This window comes from Dicentrarchus labrax, unplaced genomic scaffold (genome assembly GCF_905237075.1).
Source record: "Dicentrarchus labrax unplaced genomic scaffold, dlabrax2021, whole genome shotgun sequence".
Taxonomy (NCBI): Eukaryota; Metazoa; Chordata; class Actinopteri; family Moronidae; genus Dicentrarchus; species Dicentrarchus labrax.
Window position 1 is genome coordinate 5,888,939 of NW_026136724.1, and position 21,630 is coordinate 5,910,568.

The 21,630-nt window shown below is 39.7% G+C and overlaps 1 protein-coding gene across 1 annotated transcript in view; it reads left to right on the plus strand.

Annotated features, from left to right (window-relative positions):
- Positions 1-1,888: 1,888 nt before the first annotated feature.
- LOC127358848 (anoctamin-4-like) overlaps positions 1,889-21,630 on the plus strand; it is a 48,589-nt gene continuing 28,847 nt past the window's right edge. The window contains exons 1-3 of the mRNA XM_051392326.1: positions 1,889-2,213; positions 5,127-5,201; positions 17,617-17,841. Coding sequence (XP_051248286.1) covers positions 1,985-2,213; positions 5,127-5,201; positions 17,617-17,841 — 529 coding nt within the window. The 5' untranslated portion in view covers positions 1,889-1,984. The remainder of the gene's footprint in view (positions 2,214-5,126; positions 5,202-17,616; positions 17,842-21,630) is intronic.

Genomic DNA, 21,630 nt, shown 5'->3' on the forward strand with positions numbered 1-21,630 from the left:
CACATACATTCATAAATACATATGGATTTTCCCAATTTCCACCTTCATGTTAAGGTCCTCCAGTCAAAAATATGTTTTTCTTCTTGTTCCTATAGTTGGATGTTAGAGTGGAACATTCAACCCCCCGAAATTTAATGCAGACAGCTTTATTAAGGGACCAATATGCAGGGTTTAGTGGAATCAGCTTGCCCTTCTAAACGCGTTAGAGAATGTGATGGCCACCCAGGGTAATATCACCAACCTCACCGCATTAGTTGCTATCTACACAGGTTCATTTTATTTGCAGTCAACCACCCCCAAACAATTAACATTACACACTTCACTGTGTTGTTTATTTGCTTACTAACCTTACACCGTAATGGAGTGCTCACATTAACACTGCATGGTTACACAAGCAGCTACTGTTATATTATTCCTTTGTTTCTTTGTCTTTTGAGTTACCCAGATTGTTGGGGGCGGTTCCTTCCTGCTGAAGCAAAAAGTGTGGCTGAGGGTGCAGGACTCCGCTCATTGGACCAAACCACTGGCTGATATGTCATGGGGCGGATTTGTGTTTAGTTAGTTTGCTTTGTGTTTAGTTGTAGATGGCGTCCATTTCGTTAACCCCTTGTGTGTTATTTGGTTTGGCCAAGCCACTATATATATGTTCCCTCTTGTGTCATTGGGTTAGTGTGGAGAGGGGGGGGAATAAGAGTTGCTAAAAAGTCAGGTCGAGTTATTTTTTCATTTTTTAAAAGCAGGTAAAATTTAAAGAGCTAGATAAATGACATAATGGTACACACTCTTGTACAGTAGGTGGTGGTATGCACTTAAAAGTTGTTTGCGATTCACCATTAAAGTCAGAGAAGAAGAACTGTGTTACATCAGTTTGTTTAGTTGACACTGTGTTTAGTTGTTGTTTGAGTACAGTTATATTTAGTTGACATCTTATAGGCCTTGTTAATAAATTCTTGATTTATATTGTTTTTGTATTTCTTGGGTAAATAAAAGCACAGTTTTTCCAATAACATTCATTCAACATACAGTAAACGTGATGAAGCCAGTGCTCTGTTTGTCTGTGCTGGGCTGTGTATATGAATACATTATAAAATGTCGGTCTACACAATGGAGTACTTGACAAGAAAAGCAACGCTACAATTTTTCTTTCTGAATCTATATTGTACCAGTCCAGAATACATGTGTGTCAGAAATTATGAGATGTGAAATTTCTAAACTAATGCTCTAGAAGTGTGTTCATGAAAAACAAAAAACTTGCATATTAAATGGATATTAATGGGTTAAGTAGGTCTAGGCTACACTAAAAATACTCCAAAAATCATTTGTATGGTATGGAAGCCCTTTTTGGCCAGTGTGACAGGGGAAAAAAAGATTCTGTAAGTCATAATAATGAGAAACTTTCTCCATAGTTTGACTTTTTGTCAACATTTCTCATAATTGACTTACATAATCTTTTTTTCTATCACATTGCCGGAAATGGGCTTCTATAGATATGTAGATATATGCAATACAACTTTTTTTAGTTAGAAATTCGTTACTTCCACCTATTTATGTTTGTACCTCTGTGGTCTTCCAGCAAACTTATAACGACTCTAAACTACTTGGTGGCATTGTCATTAAACTGGCAGTGATAATCCTTTTGGGACCCCCACAGTCTCTCAGGTACTTAATAGAGACCTTATTTTATGACTTCTTTATCTTGGTACCACTAATACTCCCACAGGAACTTGACACCACGACCTCACCAACCACGTGAAGCAGCCACGCCTGCAGTCGTGCGTAAATACTGCAACACCAACCGCGGCACGGGCCGAGGAGAGGCTGACACGATGGAGGCGGACGTGGGTCGGTGCAGGGAGCAGGTTTGAATGAACAGCGCTTGAGTTGAAGTGCAGTGGGTGGAGTTAAGGATGCCTTAGGTGCTACAGGAGAAGTTGATGCCCTCACACGCCGGAGCCATGCGTAATAAGTGCGGCGAGTGACGAGGATGCTGGAGCATGAGGCAGGAGGAGCAGACATGCGACTAGTCCGTCAGATCAAAACAGCGATGAAGATCCAGGCCGGGGGCGAGCACATGGGCTGCAGCAAGGTCGGAGAAAACCAGGAGAACCAGGTCATCTGTTTGCAATGTCAGGACGAGGTGGTGCGGGTTTGTCCGGGAAGTCCGCGCAGTCCTCGCCGCGCCATCGCGACGCGCCTCTCCTCCGGATCCGCAGGTAAAAGCATCCTATGCAGCACATGGGAGACATACAGTAGCAGGACTTTTCGTTGCCATCGCCTGTGTCCTTTTGTGTTATCCTCAGTTCGTATCGCCAGTTAGCCTCATTGCACTGCTGAGTGTGGGCTGAGATGAGGGTGTGGCACTCTAAATAACTGCTTTGGACAACTCAAGACTTATAAAGAGTGAATGTTAGGAGTTATGAATCACATCCGTCTGTGAGTTTATGGAAGATGCTTTAAATTTAGTTTATGGGGACCAGAGTCCTGAGCAAAATAGTTTCATTTAGTAATATTTAATATTCAGGCACAAGGAGTTAGTACCTTTTTTAATGAGAATGTGTGAAAATTGAGAAATATTCTTGCTGTAAATATCTGAGAGCAGACCATCCAGATTGGTATTATTCAGAAACACTCAAGTTAAATCACCCAAAATGAATTCAGTGCTCTTTATTTTCAAATTACAACTTCCATAGGTGGAAAGATCCCAGAGAGAGGGATGCTTCATTAGAGTGGTAGTAGTATCTATCATCCTGTGAAGTTGCTACAGTCAAGATTGTTGAACTGGAGGTTACTTTATTGAAAATGTAATCCACAAAGCAGATACTGACCTCATTGTGAATGAAATGACTTTGCACACCGAACTTCACATTTATTTAACATTTTTAAGCGCCATCCGACGATAAATTATGGATGTCACTGGAAGCTGCTCAGGGGCTGATATGGTTTGTCCACGTGCTGACTTCCCATAACTTCAGTAATAAATGATACCTGCAGCTTTATCTCCGAACATGGAAGCAATAGCGAGTGCTTAGGCTGAAAAAGACTCCCAGTCAGTGATGAATGTCCATGCTGTGCTGCAGTTGCTCTTCTTTGATGCGGCTGTAGGTGTTAGATTAGAGAATAAGGAAATGAGGGGATTCTACAAAAGTTCTCCAAATTGCTAAATGAGCAGAAGCAATTGTATTCAGTTCTCAGTCCGATGCAATAATGTCACTGCTTGGTGCCTTCAAGCAGTGACTGCTGTGGCATGGTAACTCTTTGTCTCTGCTGAGACAGATTAATGATTTAACCTCTATCTCCCTTGATAAGTTCCAAATCGGGCCTTCAGTTGCGAGTGTCAAGGTTGTTTTATTAATTGACCATGAAACCTCAGTGATAGCAAGCACTGTTTCTCATCAGTAATTCCAATATTAATTAAATATCAGTATAGTAATAATTATTACTGATTCCTGATGGCGGTGACAAGTCTTTTTAAATGCAGCTTAGTCGACAGAAAATTCATCACAGTTGCACCTTGTATACCTACTCCCATATAAACTGAAAGGTTTTGCACAACTTAGTTGCATTAAGTTGCATTGAAGCTGCAAAGAGGTTTACGTTCTATGAAAGAGTGTGTTTGTGAAGTTTTTTTATGTACTTTTTAAGAAAACATATTTCTGTATTAACAATGGATCAAATCACAATGTGTAATGTTAAAGGTGTCGCTCACATTTGTGTTCCTCTCAGTTGTATGTAGCATTTTAGCGTCTTTTAGCTCATTGCTCTGTTTTGATGGACTGCAGCTTTAATGATTGTGGTTCAGTTTCACATACTCTGATAAACCCACTGTACTCTACATGCCCAAAACTAACAGCACCGTTAATAGCTAGCAGCTAAAGAGCCAAATATGCTCCCTGGTGGAGACAAAAATGTCAGTTTTGGACTGAATTTGCCAGGTGGTCAGAAACACGACTCAAAAAGAATCCTAATATTTCTTTGTGTACGCTTGCTAGGTAAATAGGTTATTTAACAGGCGCTTCATGCAAACGTTTGAAAACCCACTAACTTAACTTTAAAGTAGAGTTGCAGTGATTTGTCGATTAATTGATTTGTTGATCAACAAAAAATTAATCAGCAACTATACCATTAATCGATTAATCGTTTAAGCCATTATTTGGTTGCAGCTTCTCCAATGTGAGCTTTCTCTGTATTATATTTCTGTAAACTAAATGTCCTTTGGTTGGACGAAACAAGACTTTTCATAGCACCAACATGGACACATGATAGACATTTTTCACTATTTTGTGGCATTTTATGGGCAAAACAATTCATCGATTAGTCGAAAAAATGGTGTGCAGCTTAATCGATAATTAAAACGATAAGAAACTTGACCATTGTCAACCAGTAAAGCTGCCAGACCTTTTTGCAACGTGCACCTCCCCTTTTCGACCACATTCCATACAATATATAGTTGCTACACTGACCTAACAATCATCAGAGAATGTTACTGTGAGATGCAGTTGCTCTCTTATAGCCAATTCATTAAAGGGTAACGGCTGCACTTCGGATCTGCAGACAGTCTAGATCAGTAAGCAACAAACTCTTGCTCGGTTATCAGGGTTAGTGGAGGGTCTTCTTCCTGTAACTCTTCCAGGGTTATGGGCTCATTCTCATAACGCTGCTAGTGTTATGAATTGTATTCACAGTGTTCCACCACAGTGGATAATTTCATTCCCTCTCTATATAAATTGGGTAGACTAAAGCACTAAAGCTGCCAGACTCATGGATTTTATTCCCTCAACTCTGCCAAGGTCAAGGGTTTTTTCCCTTGTGTGGCTCGATGTGTGGAGCAGGGCACTAACATTGCAGGATTAGGGGTTTCATTCCTGTAACGCTGCAGGGTCATGGCTTTTCTCAAGCCCTCAGGAACAGCACTAGGCTTAGTGGATCAGTGGACACATTTGGAACTGTAGGATACATGATTCTCTGGGACCAAGGAAAACTTTTTTGCCACACATATCCATTACAAAAGCGTAAAAGTAACTGAAACTACAACTTTGTTGCCTTTGTTGTACTGTAAGTTGCTTTGGATAAAAGAGTCTACCAGATACTGTACCTTACTGTATGTGTGATCTCTCCACCTGTCGTAGACCGTGAGCCCAGCAGTAGCAGCTACAATGCCTCTTCGGGAACCTTCTACAGCTGTGTCAGTCAGATCACCATCGGTAAGTGCACTGAGGTGTTTTCATTATATTAAACGGTTTTGCATGTTTTGCTGTTATCTTACATGTAGACAGTATCATTTTCTACCTACAATTTAAAAGTTAAAGCCCTTTATGTGATATTATTCATTCAGTAGTTACTTTCTTTATATCATGTGTTTGTGTTCATTTCATAATAAATAAATAATTTATCATTTTTACCACTGTAGTTGAATATGGTATGAGATTTTCAAGGTATAACAGCCTCAGAAAATATCACAGGTGCACAGTATAACAGTATTACACATTGTTATTATTATTATTATTATCATTATCTGTTACAATGACCCTTAGATGAATGAATGAAAACAGAAGGTTTTTTTTTTTTTTTTTTTATAATTTTACAAACTATTATATCCTATATTGTTTGGATGAGATAGACAGATAGAATTCAATATATATATATTTTTTAAAAGGACCAGGATGTAGCATTAAGTGGCATTTGGGGGTAAAGTTGCAGATTGCAACTCCCTTGCTTCACCTTCCCTTTCCAAGCACGAAAGAGAAACTATGGTGACTGCAAAACCCGCAAAAAACAAATGGTCATATCTAGAACCATGGTTGGTTTGTGTGTCCAGGGCTACTGTAGAAACAAGGCGGTTTAATATGGCGGACCCCGTAGAAGAAAACAGCTCATTTTAATGTCATGAAAACACAATGATTCTTATTTTCAGGTGATTATATACTAATGAAAACATACCTATAATAATATATATTCCATGTCTGCCACTAAATCCTCCTAAATGTTCCACACTGGTCCTTTAAATAAAGTTGAATTCATTGTATTTTTAAATTTAATTATAGTAGTAGAATTCAATACTGTAGATAAGCAATTGGTATACTGCTGCAACCCTTTATGGGTTACACATTATGTTTTCCCTGCTCCACCTCTTTGTGTGAAAGCAGAATAAAGGTTATGCATGGTTTTTGTCATTCAGCAGACACAGATCTTTCCAAGAACTTTCCAAACCTAAGTGGCCTTGCAGCAGTGGGCACGGCTTCTCACTAAAGCGCGTCACTTTCAAACAGATTTACATAACGTCACTGCCTGTCAGCACACTGGCAAAGAAGCAAACACACCATTATCAGTTCAAACAAACGAGAGAGTTTATTTTCAGTTCAGACAGTTTATACTGGTGCATAGATCGAGGGGCCATTGACTAAATACTCTTGTGTTGGTTTGCAGCAACTTGCAACACCATTGCAAAATGTGTCTCAAATTGACACTAGTATTTCAACGGGAAATTCTTATATTGCATGTCAGGTTCAGTCAAGAAATTATTAAAGGTACCCTGTGGAGTGTCTGACCACTAGTAGTGCCATCGAGCAACGTTTTGATGAATGGGTCCCCCATTTGTTTGTATTGTGCACATGCCTGAAAATGTACGCGATTTCACAACACTTCACTGATAGACGGTTGATTGCAGTAACACGCCAAGGAACATAGAAATGTGTGTGCAAAGGCAGTGAAGACTAGTTGCTAGTAGACATGGATGTAAGCAGTGCACCATTAAAGATATTCAAAATCTGTTTTGCAAATGAGGAAACTAATGCAAATGACACATTTGTTACCTCAATACACGTTTTATTAAGAATTACTGAATATAAACTTAACTTCTGTGTGTTTGCAAGTTCCCATGATATGGCTAGCAAAGTGCTTATTGTTTCGGCATATTCACATATTTCCTGTAATAACAGGCAGTAAGGGAGGGACAGATATTGCTTTGTGTTTAGAACAGCCAACAGCGCAGAACATGAGCCAGTTTCACCCAAATCCATGATTAAACTTATAAAGTTGTGTTTTTGTTCAGTAATCACTGAGGTCAGAAGCGTCCGTTTCTGGCGAGGCACTACTCCGGCACCCAGTGGCATCACAAGAAGGAAAACATTTCATTGGATGCAAAATTATAAACAATCCCAAGTGCAAGATGAGTCATCATTTTTTAAAATTGTTTTCCAGGAAATGACACATCAAAAATGGCATTTAAAAATACCTACAAAATGACTTTTTTGTTGGGCCAGATACTGGCGTATAGGTGATGTACAGTACTAGACATATGCGATAAAAAACACGTCGATATACCTTTAAAGGTAAACCAACAATTTTACACATCATGTTCTGTTTACAGATCTTAGGGAGTACTACTCTATATGTGAAAAAAGGTATAGAAAGCATTTTGTGGCACCAGCCACAGACCACTGTGACGGGTCTGATAAATGTCCTCTTGTATGAATGTCCCCATCTGATCTCAACAATCGGTATCAGTGTGTTTTTAACCAATCAGTATCTGTCATACAGCTGTTTGTGAACTCTCTCGCTGTTACTTTTCCTCCATTCTGTTCTGTGTGTGAGAGAGCAGGAGCAGCTCCGCCTCTGCAAGTGCAACAAACGTCCCAACAGAAGCCAGTAAGAGTAATTAATTAATGTAATCTGCACAAAAGATGTAGAGACGACAGAAATAAACACTCAGCAGAATACAGACAGTTCGTTCAAGTAACTCAGGTAAAAGCTGCACCGAGGCACCAAACACTGGAGAGAGAAACTCCCTCCAGACCGTGACAAGACCAAAAAGATTGCAGAGGGTTTCTTGTCTTATGCTTTATTTTGTCAAAAAATAAATTAAAAAAACATTAAGGAATAGCTTCGACGTAGGCATTTTGTTTCTTAATGTAACACAGAACTAGCAAGCATATACACTGAATTGATTTCCATAACTTTAATGTACTTGAAGTGTGCACTGGGCACTGTATTACCTAAAACAAATACAAGTATTGGATTGGGACCCTGTATCAGTATCGACAGATACTCAATATTAAATGACTCGGATTGGATCAGGGGCTAAAAAAGCATGATCAGGACATCCCTATCCTCAAGTGATGTCACTTGAGTCAGTGTTGGTGGAGGCTGAAGGCTACAGTTTTGAAAATGAAACAAATCTTGTGGGTGTGGAGTTCTCTAGAGCCCACTCCTCATCTCTGCTTGAGATCAGCTGCTACTATAACACTCCCAGATCTAGTAGCAAATGATCAGAAATTACAATGTGTAGTAAACACAGCAATACCTAGTGTGAGTGAGTTAGTGATGTGTTATGAGAACATCTGAGAGAACTTACTGCAGTACAGTATGGTGCTGTGTCAACTGTAAGCTCTCTGACATTTGCTAAGCAGTAGGAAAATTAAAGATTTCCCCTGACATGTAACTTTGTTAGTATGTTAGGGCTTGTTGACAGGAAATAGTGCGTTGTTGACGAAGCTGTCTGAAATAATTTTCCTGTCTGTCACAATGCCGCAACCTGCTGCCATTTGCAATATTCAGACCTTGCTTTTTGACATTTTTTCCGATGAATATTACAGCTTGGTTAGTGAGAGAGGCTGCAGGCTGGATGCTGTGACAGTTGTGACTCTGGGTACAGCTCAGGCTATGCTGCTGCTGCATGCAGGTGTTCCTCTCTTCTCTCTGTGCTAAATAAAAAAAACAAAAACTAATGAAGTGCTGAGAGAGAGCTTTGGACCGTTGAGACTCATCCTCTTGGTTTTACAAAGGGAAAGATCTATAGTCTTGCCCCGCACTCTGACATAAAGAAAGAGTTAGTGTGCGGCCTGTGATTTAAAAGCCCTGGCCTTTGTTTGAGAGGAAAACACTGGTCAGCATCACTGTTGGTTCTTAAAAGTTCTAATCGATTATAAGCTTCAATTTATCCCACCTTCCTTCATTGTTATAGGAATTTACTGCAGTTATTCAGCTGATGGACAAGAGCTAATCTTCACCTTGAGGCAGGGATTCAGTGAAGGGTGACGTGAAAAACAATCAAGTTCACCCATGCTAAAACGCCTACAGCCCTGACTGATCGCTGCTATGCTCATTCACAGAACTGAAACCTCAGTTGGGCTCATATTTTCGTCTGTAATGTATCTGATGTTCTGGCATCAGAGCGGATACATTACCAGAACCTTTGAACATGCTCAGATTTTCTTTTGCATCCCTGGAAATGATTAAATTCATGTTTCGGGCAGTAACTGTACCTGAGGAGTGTGTTTCTTAGGGTTGTGCTGACTCTGGTTTTTGGTTATCAGGTTTATTCTGCAAATTTAAAAAGGATATCAGGAAACTTCAGGTTGCATATGAAGCTGAAGTTTATTGACATTTATTGTCAGTTTTATTGCCACCCTAAAGCATCTTGGTGTCTTCCTTTTGAAAATATATTACAAGAACTACAGGGTGTGCTTTAGAGACACTCTATAATTATTCTGCTATTTAAAATGTGAATTTAAATACAGTTCTGTGATGAATGTTCTCGTCCAAGACAGAAGAGAAGGGTCCTCCTGAAGCTCTGTGAGCCAATGGGGTTTGAGCATGAGTAGTAGAGTTCCATAATGGACATTTTTTTCACCTTAGCAGTCCACCAAAATCTGTCTCTGAACAAATTGTAGGTGAGAAATAAACACTCCAGTTCCTGAACTTGCACTCACATTAGATCAACAAGGCCTAATTTAAAAGTTTGTTCCGACTTTTGTGGGGCAAGGGCATAACTGCGCTACCGGTGTTATGGTTTGAAGTGTGACCATGCAGGTAGTGATAATACCTGCATGAGAGAGACCTGGGGGGAGGTCCGAGGTGCTGCAGTCGGACCCTTTTGGGTCAGAAGGGGAATAATCCACAGTCAAAGTGAGTCCATGTTGCAGAGGATTGACATTGCTCGTGTTGAGCAGGCTAAAGAGGTCAGTCTTTTTTTTTTTCATTCTTCACACAACTACTTCTTTCACTTGTCATGTAAACAAACAAGTACAATGCCTTCAAGGAGAGACTGTAAGTGAAGAAGTGTAAATGTATGGTACAAACACAGCTAACTCCAGATGTATTTAAATTACATATCATACAAACTACTTTGTTTGAAGCACGGCCCCGACTTAAATTTTCTCATGAGCCCCAGGCTAGTGTGTATCCAAATCAAGACCACACTTCACATACTGATATAAGCTCATTGCATGGTCATATAATAAGTATCATAAACTATTAAAAAACGTGAGTTATACATACTGTACATTTGGTGTCCCATAAAACCTAATTCTCTATTACCTTTTGTATATACAGTATTTTTCCATATTAAAGAGCATCTAGAAGCACTGTGGTTGGGTAACAAATACTGTGAATTGGTGTCAGTTTGTCAGTCGTCAAAAGGTTTTGCTGATACTGGAGAATATCTATTCCTTTTATCCTCTGTGTTATACCGCTGTGTGCAATGTTACAAATCAATGACAGGAATGATTTATACAGCAAAATTGGATTTAGAATGTTTTGCATCAATGTGATGAGGTACTTTTATTCAAGTATTTCATTCACTGCATTAGCCAAAAACAGCCATCTGGATATTTTATCCATTAAATAAACTGTATAAAAATGTGAGTTTGAAAACCCCCCACTGTGGACACAGCAGCACTTGTTATTTAGTTGGGTACATCCAGCATTATATAGGCTTGTGATGTTATGAAAGATCACTGTATCTCCACCCTTTTGTATCTTGGTTTTGATCACAAAATACTGAATATTGCATCTTTTAAAGAATAACACATGTGATCCTGGATAAGAATAATATTTTAAAGCCTGTGTGCAGCACTACTGCTGCTCTGTTGCTGCAACTTCTGCACAAACTGACACCTTCAGTCTTAATACACACCTACAAACACAACAACACTCAACACCGGCACCAGCCCTCCATCCAGCCAAAGTACTTCCTCCACAACTCTCTAGGATTATTGTAGACACTCAGCTCAAACTGGTCATTGCATAGTGCAGCGTGTGGCCCAGATACCTGCACCTGCATTTGTTTTCTTACCTCTGAGGGTGTCAGGAAAAGGGAGTGCTACATATCTGGGCCTCACTCTCCTCAGAGAGCCACGCGGGCACTTTTTTTCTGATGACTGCGACATAGATATTGCTTAGAACACACTATGTCCGAAAAGGCTGCGCGCACCGTGAGTTTTGGAGGTCGTTCGGATACAAGCCAGGTGTGGATTACTACCTCCGCCCCTCCTACCATTTCAGGTGACTTTCATGGGATGTTGCAAAAGCAAAACTTAAAGCCACAACCAAGTTGCCATACAAACCATCACCTTTAGAGTTGCAACCCACTCGTTGTATTGTAGTTTTTATAGAAATTAACCCTCTTTGCCATTTCTGAAAGTCCTAAAATCGGCCTTGCTAGTAAGAAGCAATTTCCTGTAATGATTTTTTTGCTTTGTGACCTTGAGGAGCATCACTTTAGTAATTCAGACAGTTTATCAGCAGTGTGTTTAAAGGCCCTAATACCCATTTCCTCGATTTAAATAATTTTGATTATTTTATGTGAGAGGTTTCTACATTGGGGTTTTTGTGTTTTTTGATGATTATGATTTATTTTTACATTAATAAAAATTTGAAGAAAGTTTGGAGATTGTTTGCTTATGTTGCCAGGCCACTGTCAATCAAATCTGACCCAACCTCCCACTGTCCTGATGAAGCAGATTGGCTAAGTTTATTTAATTGTTAAACTCCTCATAAATAATAATTAAGAATGTTCTTTTCTCAAAGTTTAACTGTGATTGATCCTTATATAGTTGTGAAAATTGTGTTATAGAGAAAAACATGCATTTAAAATGTTTTCTTGGGCTGGTAAATCAACTATTAAAACAATAAAATGAAAAATGACCTGTATATGACCATGGACGTAAATGTGATGTTATGCTGCATGAAAACAAACACAATGCATGGTTGCCATTCCGATACCTTTGTGTGTCTGTTGTACAGACTGGGGGTATAATGTACACTTGATGCAGTGTGTCACATTCAGTAAACCATAATGTAAAGAAAATGTGGACAAAATTAAGAGACGGAAATTAATTTCACCCCGGTGACGGTGTAAACTAACCACTACATCACTGAAACTAATGGTATCTGGACGGCACAATGACAAGATATATGATAGTGACAACTTCAAAGAGGACCTTTTTTTTTAATGCTGTGCTCACTTGTGGGAGTATTACACTGAGATATATGCAAAAACAGAATAAATGAGAACATTTTCAGACAGGATGTTGAATCAACTACATGTTGTGCCTCTGCTACCTAAGGTTACCTATAATACCCTTCTCTGTGTAGGTTAAAATGGGTCAAAGACATTTACGTGTATACACTGAATAATAATTACAGCATTAAACTACAAACTACTGTAACATTTAATCTTAAAACAAACCTGAAACAAGAAAAAAGTAGTTTTTTATAGCATATACTACACTATCCAATCAAGTCTCTCTGTGACCAGGCTTATTTTTTCAAGGAAGAATATGTTCAGATATTTGTCCATCACTGTAATAAAAAAAAGATCTTGTGGGCACTTGTGTTATTACTGAAAAAGCTGTTGTGTGTTTTTGAATCAGAAAATGAAAGAGCAAAGTCTGCACTGTGTGTTTTGTGCTGCTGGATCTTGTTTTCATCTCATTCAGACTTAATTCAGTTCAAAGTTTGTGCTATTTTATACTCATCCTGTTTAGGTAAACTGGTGAGACTCTTTAGCCTGGACATTGAGGATTAGTCCCGCAGTGAAAATGATAAAATACTGCTATCATTTATTTTACTCCTTTACTATTTTTGTTCGCAAACTTTCACACCAAAGAATATCCCCTTTTCTATGATTTCAAGGCAGCAGATAGATTTTTCTTGCCAGCAGCTGTTGTACTATACCAATTCCCCTGAGGGAAACCTTCTCTGTGTTCTAGTTGTTGCAAGTGCTGACTGAGCACAAACATTATTTTGGGGACGCCCAGCCTAACGCGATCACTCTCAATTGTGTGAAAACCCCGTTATTCTTTTAGGGAATTTGAAGCTGTGAAATAGCTGAGATTGGATGCATTGCTTGGATTTATCTCATCCCTCCTCCAGCTGAATGTGCTGTGTGAGGAGCGAGCTGGGAGGCTCAGAGACTGCCAGGCGTTCCACTACTTAGCTATTGATCGGGCTGGTGTACCTTCAAAATCTGCTGGGCTTCGTGATTCACAGGAACCCAGAAGGTTGGGGGGGGGTCCCTAGTCCTATCTGCCCCCGGTGGGTTATGTAACGGCAGTGTGCGGGAAATTAGCGTAATCACTGTATATTCAGATTATGAATATCCAAACAGGGATCATGTTGGTGAAATAAGACCTGTCCGTGTTAATCTCATTTACAGTCATACCTGCTGTAGATTGTGCAAGCTATTAAACAAACCCACACTTTTAACACAAGATCCCGAAAGTTTTCTAAGTTAGTAAATAATATATAAGGCTGAATTACAGCGAATATAAGTGTATGAAATAAAGCTCAAGACATTTAGATACATATTTAATTTCAGGTAATAAGATAAGATGTATTACGTTACAATATGTTACAATATGATACGATAAGATTTAACTTTATTTATCCCGAGGGAAATTGTATGCAACAGTTGCAGTACAACGTAGGAAAGAGTGCAAATATCTCTAGTCCAAATAAACATACATAAACAAGTGTATATATAAAAAATACAGATTATGAATAAGGTTGGAACCAAATGTACACAGTGTATGAAATGTAACTGTGTTTAACATAAATATAAAATCGAGACTATGCCAAAGTAAACAAGTTAACAGTAATGATCACAAAAGTAAGCAAGTTAACAATGAGATGCAGATGTTATATTCTACACAGGTTAACAGTGGTGCTAATAAATATCAATTCAAAAGTACATACAGTGTCAAGATATGAATGGTAAGGATCATAGATGTGTATGAGACTGTGACTTAACTACATATGTCAATCGGAGGTAGTGTAATGTCCATGATATTAATGATTGTAATCTATGGAGAGATAGTAATCCAGAGAGAGAGAGAGAGAGAGGAAGATTAAAATGAACAAAGATGAAGCAGATAATGGAGCTATGTCAGCACCTCATGTCTCTGCTGTCCGTCTCTCAGGCTGGACGAGTTGTAAAGTTTGATTGGTGCAGCTAGAAAAGCGTTGTTGCGTAGGTAGCCCAAAAAAAGAATGTTTGTTACTTAAAGAAACTGTCTGGAAAATATTCTTTCTTGCCAAGACTTACATTAGAGGATTGACACCACTCTTATATCTGCGCGTCCAGTACGGAACTAGAGCCAGCACCTCTAAAGCTCTCGGTTGTTAATTCCTATGCAAACAGAAAACAACAAGCTAGGCTAACGGGCTGAATGGACTCATTGAACTGTCGGCAAGAAAACGAATAAATGTGTTTTCCACAAATGTATTGTTAATTCAAGAGGAAATGTAAGAGAAATGTCTGAGTTCAAAGGTTTAATAATGTGTAAACCTTTAGCTACTCTTTAAGCTAATGCTAGCTAATAGTTATCATACTGTGGTTGCAAAGAATAGTGTTGAATGTTTAAAATACAATACTTCCCTTTTGATTCGACTGTTAATTTGTTGAGAACATTCATTGGCACAGATTATTGTAATTCATTATTGTAACTATTGTAAAAGCTAACAGTAAAGCGTACCATACATTTTCCAGGAGACAATTCAGAATTATGTTTAATATGTATCATTGACGGGTAGGACCTGCATCGACATTAAGTCTAGTTTTATGCCTCCTGCTTTTATGATGCAGGGTTCATGATGAAATGTTTCAGGTTCATTGTGATGAGGAAAAGGTCGCTGTAAGACCTTTCACTCCACGTCTGGTGTAAATTGACTGACATGGCTGAAATGACAAGGGAGCGTTTGAAATGTTTTTCTGTTCCATTCCGCGTCTGGTAAACCCGATTTGAAGTGTCATACTGTTCAGCTTACGCTACCAACAGTCGAGTTCCAACAAAATACACACACAGTTTTATGCAGATGATCTGAGAGCCTAAAATACAATAAAACATTTCCAGGATAATATTTGGATATTTGGTCATTTTAATCAATTTCCAGGCGTTTCCATGACTGGAAAACTAGTCTCCAAATTTCCAGGTTCTCCAGGACGCGTGGAATTCCTGCCTAAGATTAAATATTCATGTTTAAACATATTTTAAAGTGAATCAACTTGTATTGTTTTCACTGTCAATGGAAGTAGAATTTGATGCAAATTAAATGCATATCAGCAAAAAGTAAGCAACAGCAAACTTAATTACTTCTTCCATTATAAATGTGCATGGAAACTGCAGAATTGTGGCAGGGAATGAGACAGGTACTGACTGAGTTATAAGGTAAAAGAAAATGCACACAGATTGCAGTCTACTGGAGTCTGACATCGGGTCAGTATGTATAGGTCGGGGAAATAAAGCGGGGTGACGTGGCCAGGCACATTTGATCCCAGGTCATTATGCTTACGTAGCCCAGTGACAATCACAGTAACAGGAAGGGGCCATTGGCAGTCCCTGAATCCAGGACTGAGAACAACTTTTTTAATTCAGTAGAGTACTGCATTTGATGTAATTAAAAGTAGACAAATGTTAATTCAGCCTTTTTATTTAGTGAAGGCCTTTTAGTGGCTCTGTAGTATTTGTTTACCATATTATTTAAACAATGCTACAAAATGGATACCTTTTTGGATGCTTAAAGAATTAACTAATGAGCATTTTTGAGTATTCAAAATGTGTGTGACATAACAGAACCTCCAGAGAACTAACTTTGACCAAACCACACCAAATCAACAAAGACAAGGTTACACCTACCAGACATTCTCTTAAGCTCTCAGCCACATTATGTGGCTTTCATCAGCAGAATAGCAGTAAGGGGGTCTGCTAAAATGTATATTTCCATGGTTAACATGCCTCCAACTCAACTTTTAATTCAACATGGACAAGATGTCAACAATGCTCAGACATTAGCACAGTGACCTCTACATGCTGGAAATATACAGAAATGCACAATAATTAAAGTCCCCCTCCACTACAATATGTTTCTCTTCTTCTTCCTACAGTGTGATTTTTGATCTTCACTGTGCAGGATGATGTATGCGCAGAATTTGACACTAAAAGGATGTTTTCACATCCATCTGCTGAAAGTGGAAAGTTTCTCTGTGCTCATGGAAAATCAGAGTTTAAGGGGCGGGGCCTATGAGCATGATTTGTGACATCACAAATAGTTTGGAGGTCAGTCCTTGTCCAGTATGCAACTTGTACAGTGTGATGCAGAAACTGGAATCCACCAGTGAGCATACATTGAGACTTTACAGTGAGGAAGGAAACATCTTGTGTCCAGCTGGAAAAATGTGCATATTCAGAGATTCTGGAATTTTTAATAAGGTTGAAGGAATAGATGCTTTTTTAAGGATTTTAACGTGGAAGTTATACTCTTTTTTTCTTTCCATAAAAAACATGTCAGACACACCTTAATGTTCCAAGCAGACTATTTGTATATGTCTTAATACAGTCTGGAGGGGATTTTTAAGTTGTCAGTGAGGTCAATAAAAGCAAACACAATTTTGAGAAAATTCACAGTGCCAGTGCACCCCGATGGGTTTGGAAGAAAAAAACAAAATTTATGGCAACGTTTGGCCCCACCAGCCTGCTAGAGACTCTGAGCTCAGACACCTGCCAGCCCAGAGCTGAGCCAAGCTGGGTCACCAGTCTCGGAGGCCTCGTCAAACTGAGGGAGATGCCTGCTGAAGACAAAATCGAAGGCCGGAGGCGAGCCGAGCTGGTTCAGCAGTCTGCGGGTCCTCGTGAAGCAGAGAGAGCAGTGGAGAGGGAAAGCTGAGGCACTTCATTCCCTGTCATAGCAGAGTACAACCAAACCTCTGCCTGAAACTCACAATTATTCATGAATCATTTTAATACAAATCTTTAATAAAAATAATAATTTGTTGTCCTTTGTTTTTGTATTACCATACCGTTTGTATTTGCATTAAAAGAATTACAAGCTATATACAATTTTATACATTTTCCAGTGTTTTTATACTTTGACCTGTGGCAGTGAAAGTCTAAAACAACATGGGAGTAAAAACATGACTTTAGTACAGAAAATGCTGTTCCCCTGTCAGTCTGTATATGTTTTCATGCAAAATATGACTATGATTAGTTTGCAGAAGATGTAACATGAGTGACAGGACAGTCGCTGAGTCATTGAGCACCTCCTGCTGTCCAAAAAAACCTTTGCTTGCAACTGCAAGACACACTGCATGTTGACAGTAAAAGTTGGCTGTCTTTTATCAGCTTCCACCACAAGAGGGCAACATTGCTGAGGAGATTAGTGTGGTACTTTTGACTCTCATGGTTCACCTATCTGCCAGCATTACAAAGAGCCAGTTAGGAGGTCAGAGGTCACACATGATCCCCCTCTGATCATGTATGATAGAGAAGAAGTACATACACATGTACATTTCAGCATGTTTTACAGATTGGAGTGTGTTTAACATATATTTGTCTTTCGCAGGGTTTGACATTGGGGGTCAAGTGGCCATTGGGTTCTCCCACTGGAAGAGTCCTTTCCCAGGGAACGGCCAGAATCTCCCCAGTCCAGACTGCGTTCGCTCTGAGGCCTCTGCCGTCCCGCCCATCAGCGAGCATCTCGAGCCCGTGTCCTGCCCGGCGTCACTGTCAATCACCCCGCTGCCCACGCTCAGTGCCAGTCAGGAGACGCTCTGCGACAGCAGCACGAGTATGTAGAGTGCAGTACAATAAGACCTCAGTTTACTGCAGCAGTACACTGACATTTAAATAGCTTATCAATAATATATATATATATAGGTGTTTATCAGAAACAGAATCAGAAATACTTTAATGATCCCAGGGGGAAATTATTTTTGTTACAAACTCCAGATTATACAAACAACATATATTAAGAACAAAATCTAAATATATATATATAACTATATATATATAAAAGATCAAATGTACAGTTTAATAATGTGCAAAAAGTGCAAAAAATTATTGTCCGCGTTTGAGTCAGGTTACAGAGCAGGGGGGTATCTGACTCTCTTAGGGAGACGTTATAGAGTTTAATGACCACAGGCAGGAATGATTTCCTGTGGCGCTCTGTGGTGCATCTGGGTGAGGAGTCTTCTGCTGAAGGTGCTCCTCTGCTAGGCCAGTGTGTCGTAGAGAGGGTGTGTGACATTGAACATTAAACATATATATATATATATTATATAGTATATTAGGGATAGGCAACATTAGGGACTTCTTATTGATACGACTCGCCATAATTTGGTGCACAAAATAAAGACATGACATAAAGATTTACTGTATTGTATTGTTACTTTTTTGCAGAAATAAGTTCCAGAGTTTAGTTGCATTTTCATTAAATTTAGTGAAGTTTCGAACATTTTGTCATATCAGCTGTTCATGTAATGTTACATAACTACCAGTAGCATCGTCTGTTCAGGAGCTTCATATAGATTTTTTTTAGGAACTGACCAGTCAGGAACCGAAACCCGTTTAGCGTCCCTATATGTATATACTGGCATAAACATAAAAGCTCTCAATAGTCCACAAAAAAAAATGCCAATCATTATTGTAAAATTTCTTTCAGTGTGTCTGAAAATAGTACTCATATGCCCATATAAAGAGTCAGTGGTTGCTGTAGTTGTTTCTCCTGTCCTTATTGGCCCCAAAGACATTAGTGATATGAGGCTTAAGTAGTCTTAGACAAATATTATTATATCTATTATTATTAGACAAATCAAATATATATATTCCCAAGTTAGTGTCTTTTCTGAGCTGCAGTGGATGAACAGTAACACAAAGAAATAATTATGAACTAAAAGGACTTTATGTGTGTAACAGACTGCTGAAGCCTCATATTGGCTGAATTAAAGGACCAGTGTGTAGGATTTAATGGTCTCTAGCAGTGAAGTTGCAGATTGCAACCATTTGAATACAGCTCAGCCTCCCAAGCATGTAGGAGAAACTACGGTGGCCACGAAAAGCTCAAAAAGGCCCCATCTAGAGCCAGTGTTTGGTTTGTCCATTCCGGGCTACTGTAGACACTGTATAAGAGGACCCATTCCCTCTGTAGATATTAACGGCTCTTTCTAAGCTAATAAAAACAAACTTGTAATTTGCAAATTATTATGCACTAATAAAAACATAGCTCTGAATATTATATTTAATTTCTTTACTTAGACTGAAACTGATTTACAGCAGGGCCAGTATGGACAGGAGGAATGGTTCATCTTTGAACTGTTTTAGGATACATTTGAAAAAATGTGGACCTGTCCTGTATATATTTATATTTTATACTTATTGACAAAAAATATAAAATATAAATATATACAGGACAGGTCTGTTTGTGTGTGTGTGTGTGTGTGTGTGTGTGTGTGTGTGTGTGTGTGTGTGTGTGTGTGTGTGTGTGTGTGTGTGTGTGCCCTTGAGTCTCCATCAGAGGATCACACTATCATCAGTGCCAACTGTCATTGTTTTGGGCTACAGCAACACTGACACAACCAGCCCTTTTTCCCGATTGGCTGCTTCCAGAGCAGCTTGACCTCTGATTGGCTGCCAGGGAAGGCTGATTAAGAATGCCGATGAGCGGCATGCACCTCCTCTCTCTCTCTCTCTCATTCTCTCTCTCTCTCTCATTCTCTCTCTCTCTCTCACACTCTCTCTCACTGTAAACATCCTGCTCATGCTTGTGTTTTTTTCTCTCCAGCGAAGATCTTTGACAGCTTTTGTGAAGCTTTTCTGCTGCCTGCTCTCAGCAGCTACGCTATGAAAGATGCGTCTGTGTGAGTGTATGTGTTGGCGTGTATAGCTATGTCGGATCGACAGATGCTGTGATGAGGAGTAAGGAGTAAAAAGTGGGAATGCTGCTTTCCCTCGTGGGACGTCGTGTTTGTTTGTTTTCCTCAGCGAGGTCATTTTCACGCTGGGGCTGGGGGGTGAGGAGGGGTGACCGCTGTGTGTGTGCGTGCGTGTGTATGGGGAAGAGTCTTCTGGCTGTTTTGGCGTCTGCTGCGGCTGCTGGGAAGCCCCCCCCTTCTCTCTCTCTCTCTCTTCCCCTCTGAGGGGTGAAGCAGCCTCTCTACCTCTCTCCACCTTCACACGGTGAGTCTCGTCAAGTTGTCTTGAAGCAAAGGCAGCTTGTTCTCCAGAGTGGATGTTTTCTTTTTGCTGCAGTGCTCTCTCTCATGTGTTGCCTTGTGTCCTACTCACACTCCTCTTTACGCTGCTTCATCTCTTTCACGCAGTTCCCTGTGGCCATGCAAGCATTTGACCTTCACACACACACACACTCTCATTTTCTCCCCGAGCTGTCCCCCTCTTCTCTTGATTTTGAATGTAAATTTTTTCCTCTACTTCTTCATCCTCCATGATGTATCAGTTGTAACACACAAATGGGTCATGCATCTACGAGGAGTGTGTGCGCACAGCTGTGTGCGCGCTGCGACCCTGCCATCTAGGCACCAGTAGCAGGTTGGCAGGCGCTAAATCCCCACTGCTTGCCGTCAGGGAGAACATGCAACCCCCCCGTCCATCCTAGGGCATGATGGGTGCATCCAGATGGAACGAACGATTCCTCCTCACAAGTGACTGACACCTGATCCCCTTGGCAACATTTCACACACCCCCACCACCTCCCATTCCTTTTCCCATTCCCCCTGCAGTCTTTTATTCTCTTCTCAGTGGGAGTTGTCATCTCCAGGTTGGGTTGTGCGCAAGGAACCACGTTGTTATTAAAAGGGCAAAGATAAAATTAATGGGGCTTTATTTATCAAATAAGCAAATGATGAAACCGGGACTTGAGTCCAAACGCACAATCATGTAGTTGTTCATATGTCAACTGTAATAATATACTACGTATAGACATAATTTCCTGCTTCTTATATTGTGGTACTGCAGGCTAACTGTGTGACAAATTAATAGCCAAACCAAATGTATTTAAAAGGCACACAGTGATTTAGTATTGCACTTGAAGTCGGGTCCTTGTGAGAAGCTGGTTTTAAAAAAATTGGTGCAACAGAGGCTAAAATATCCCAACTTTTAGTCACTATAATGGGTCAAACACTGGATCCTACACCTCCCATAATGCAACTCTGTAGCATCTGAGATCTTGTCAGATCTTCATCTGCCTGATGAGCGGCCACGTCTTTATAACTAACAGCTTTGTGTGAAAAAATGGAAGTCTCTAAAGCAAATCGAAGATAACCTTGATGACATCATCAGGGTCAATGAACTTGTGCTCAGACGGAAAGTGAAGCAAAGTTTCGCTCCATGTCATTCGCGCAAATTTGACTGCTGGACTGTTTGTACAGTCCATGTTTATTTGCCCCAAACAGCCAACGTACTAACTGTACAGACGTCAGATGTGAGCTATTATTAAGTTGATTGATAAAAGCACGGAATAAGCGAAAAATGTTCAAACTGAATTTGTGCGACCCAGGCGAGATCGATTATAGGATTATATTTTTAGTTGTGCTACAGGTTCCCAGTCCCAGAATCAAACTGT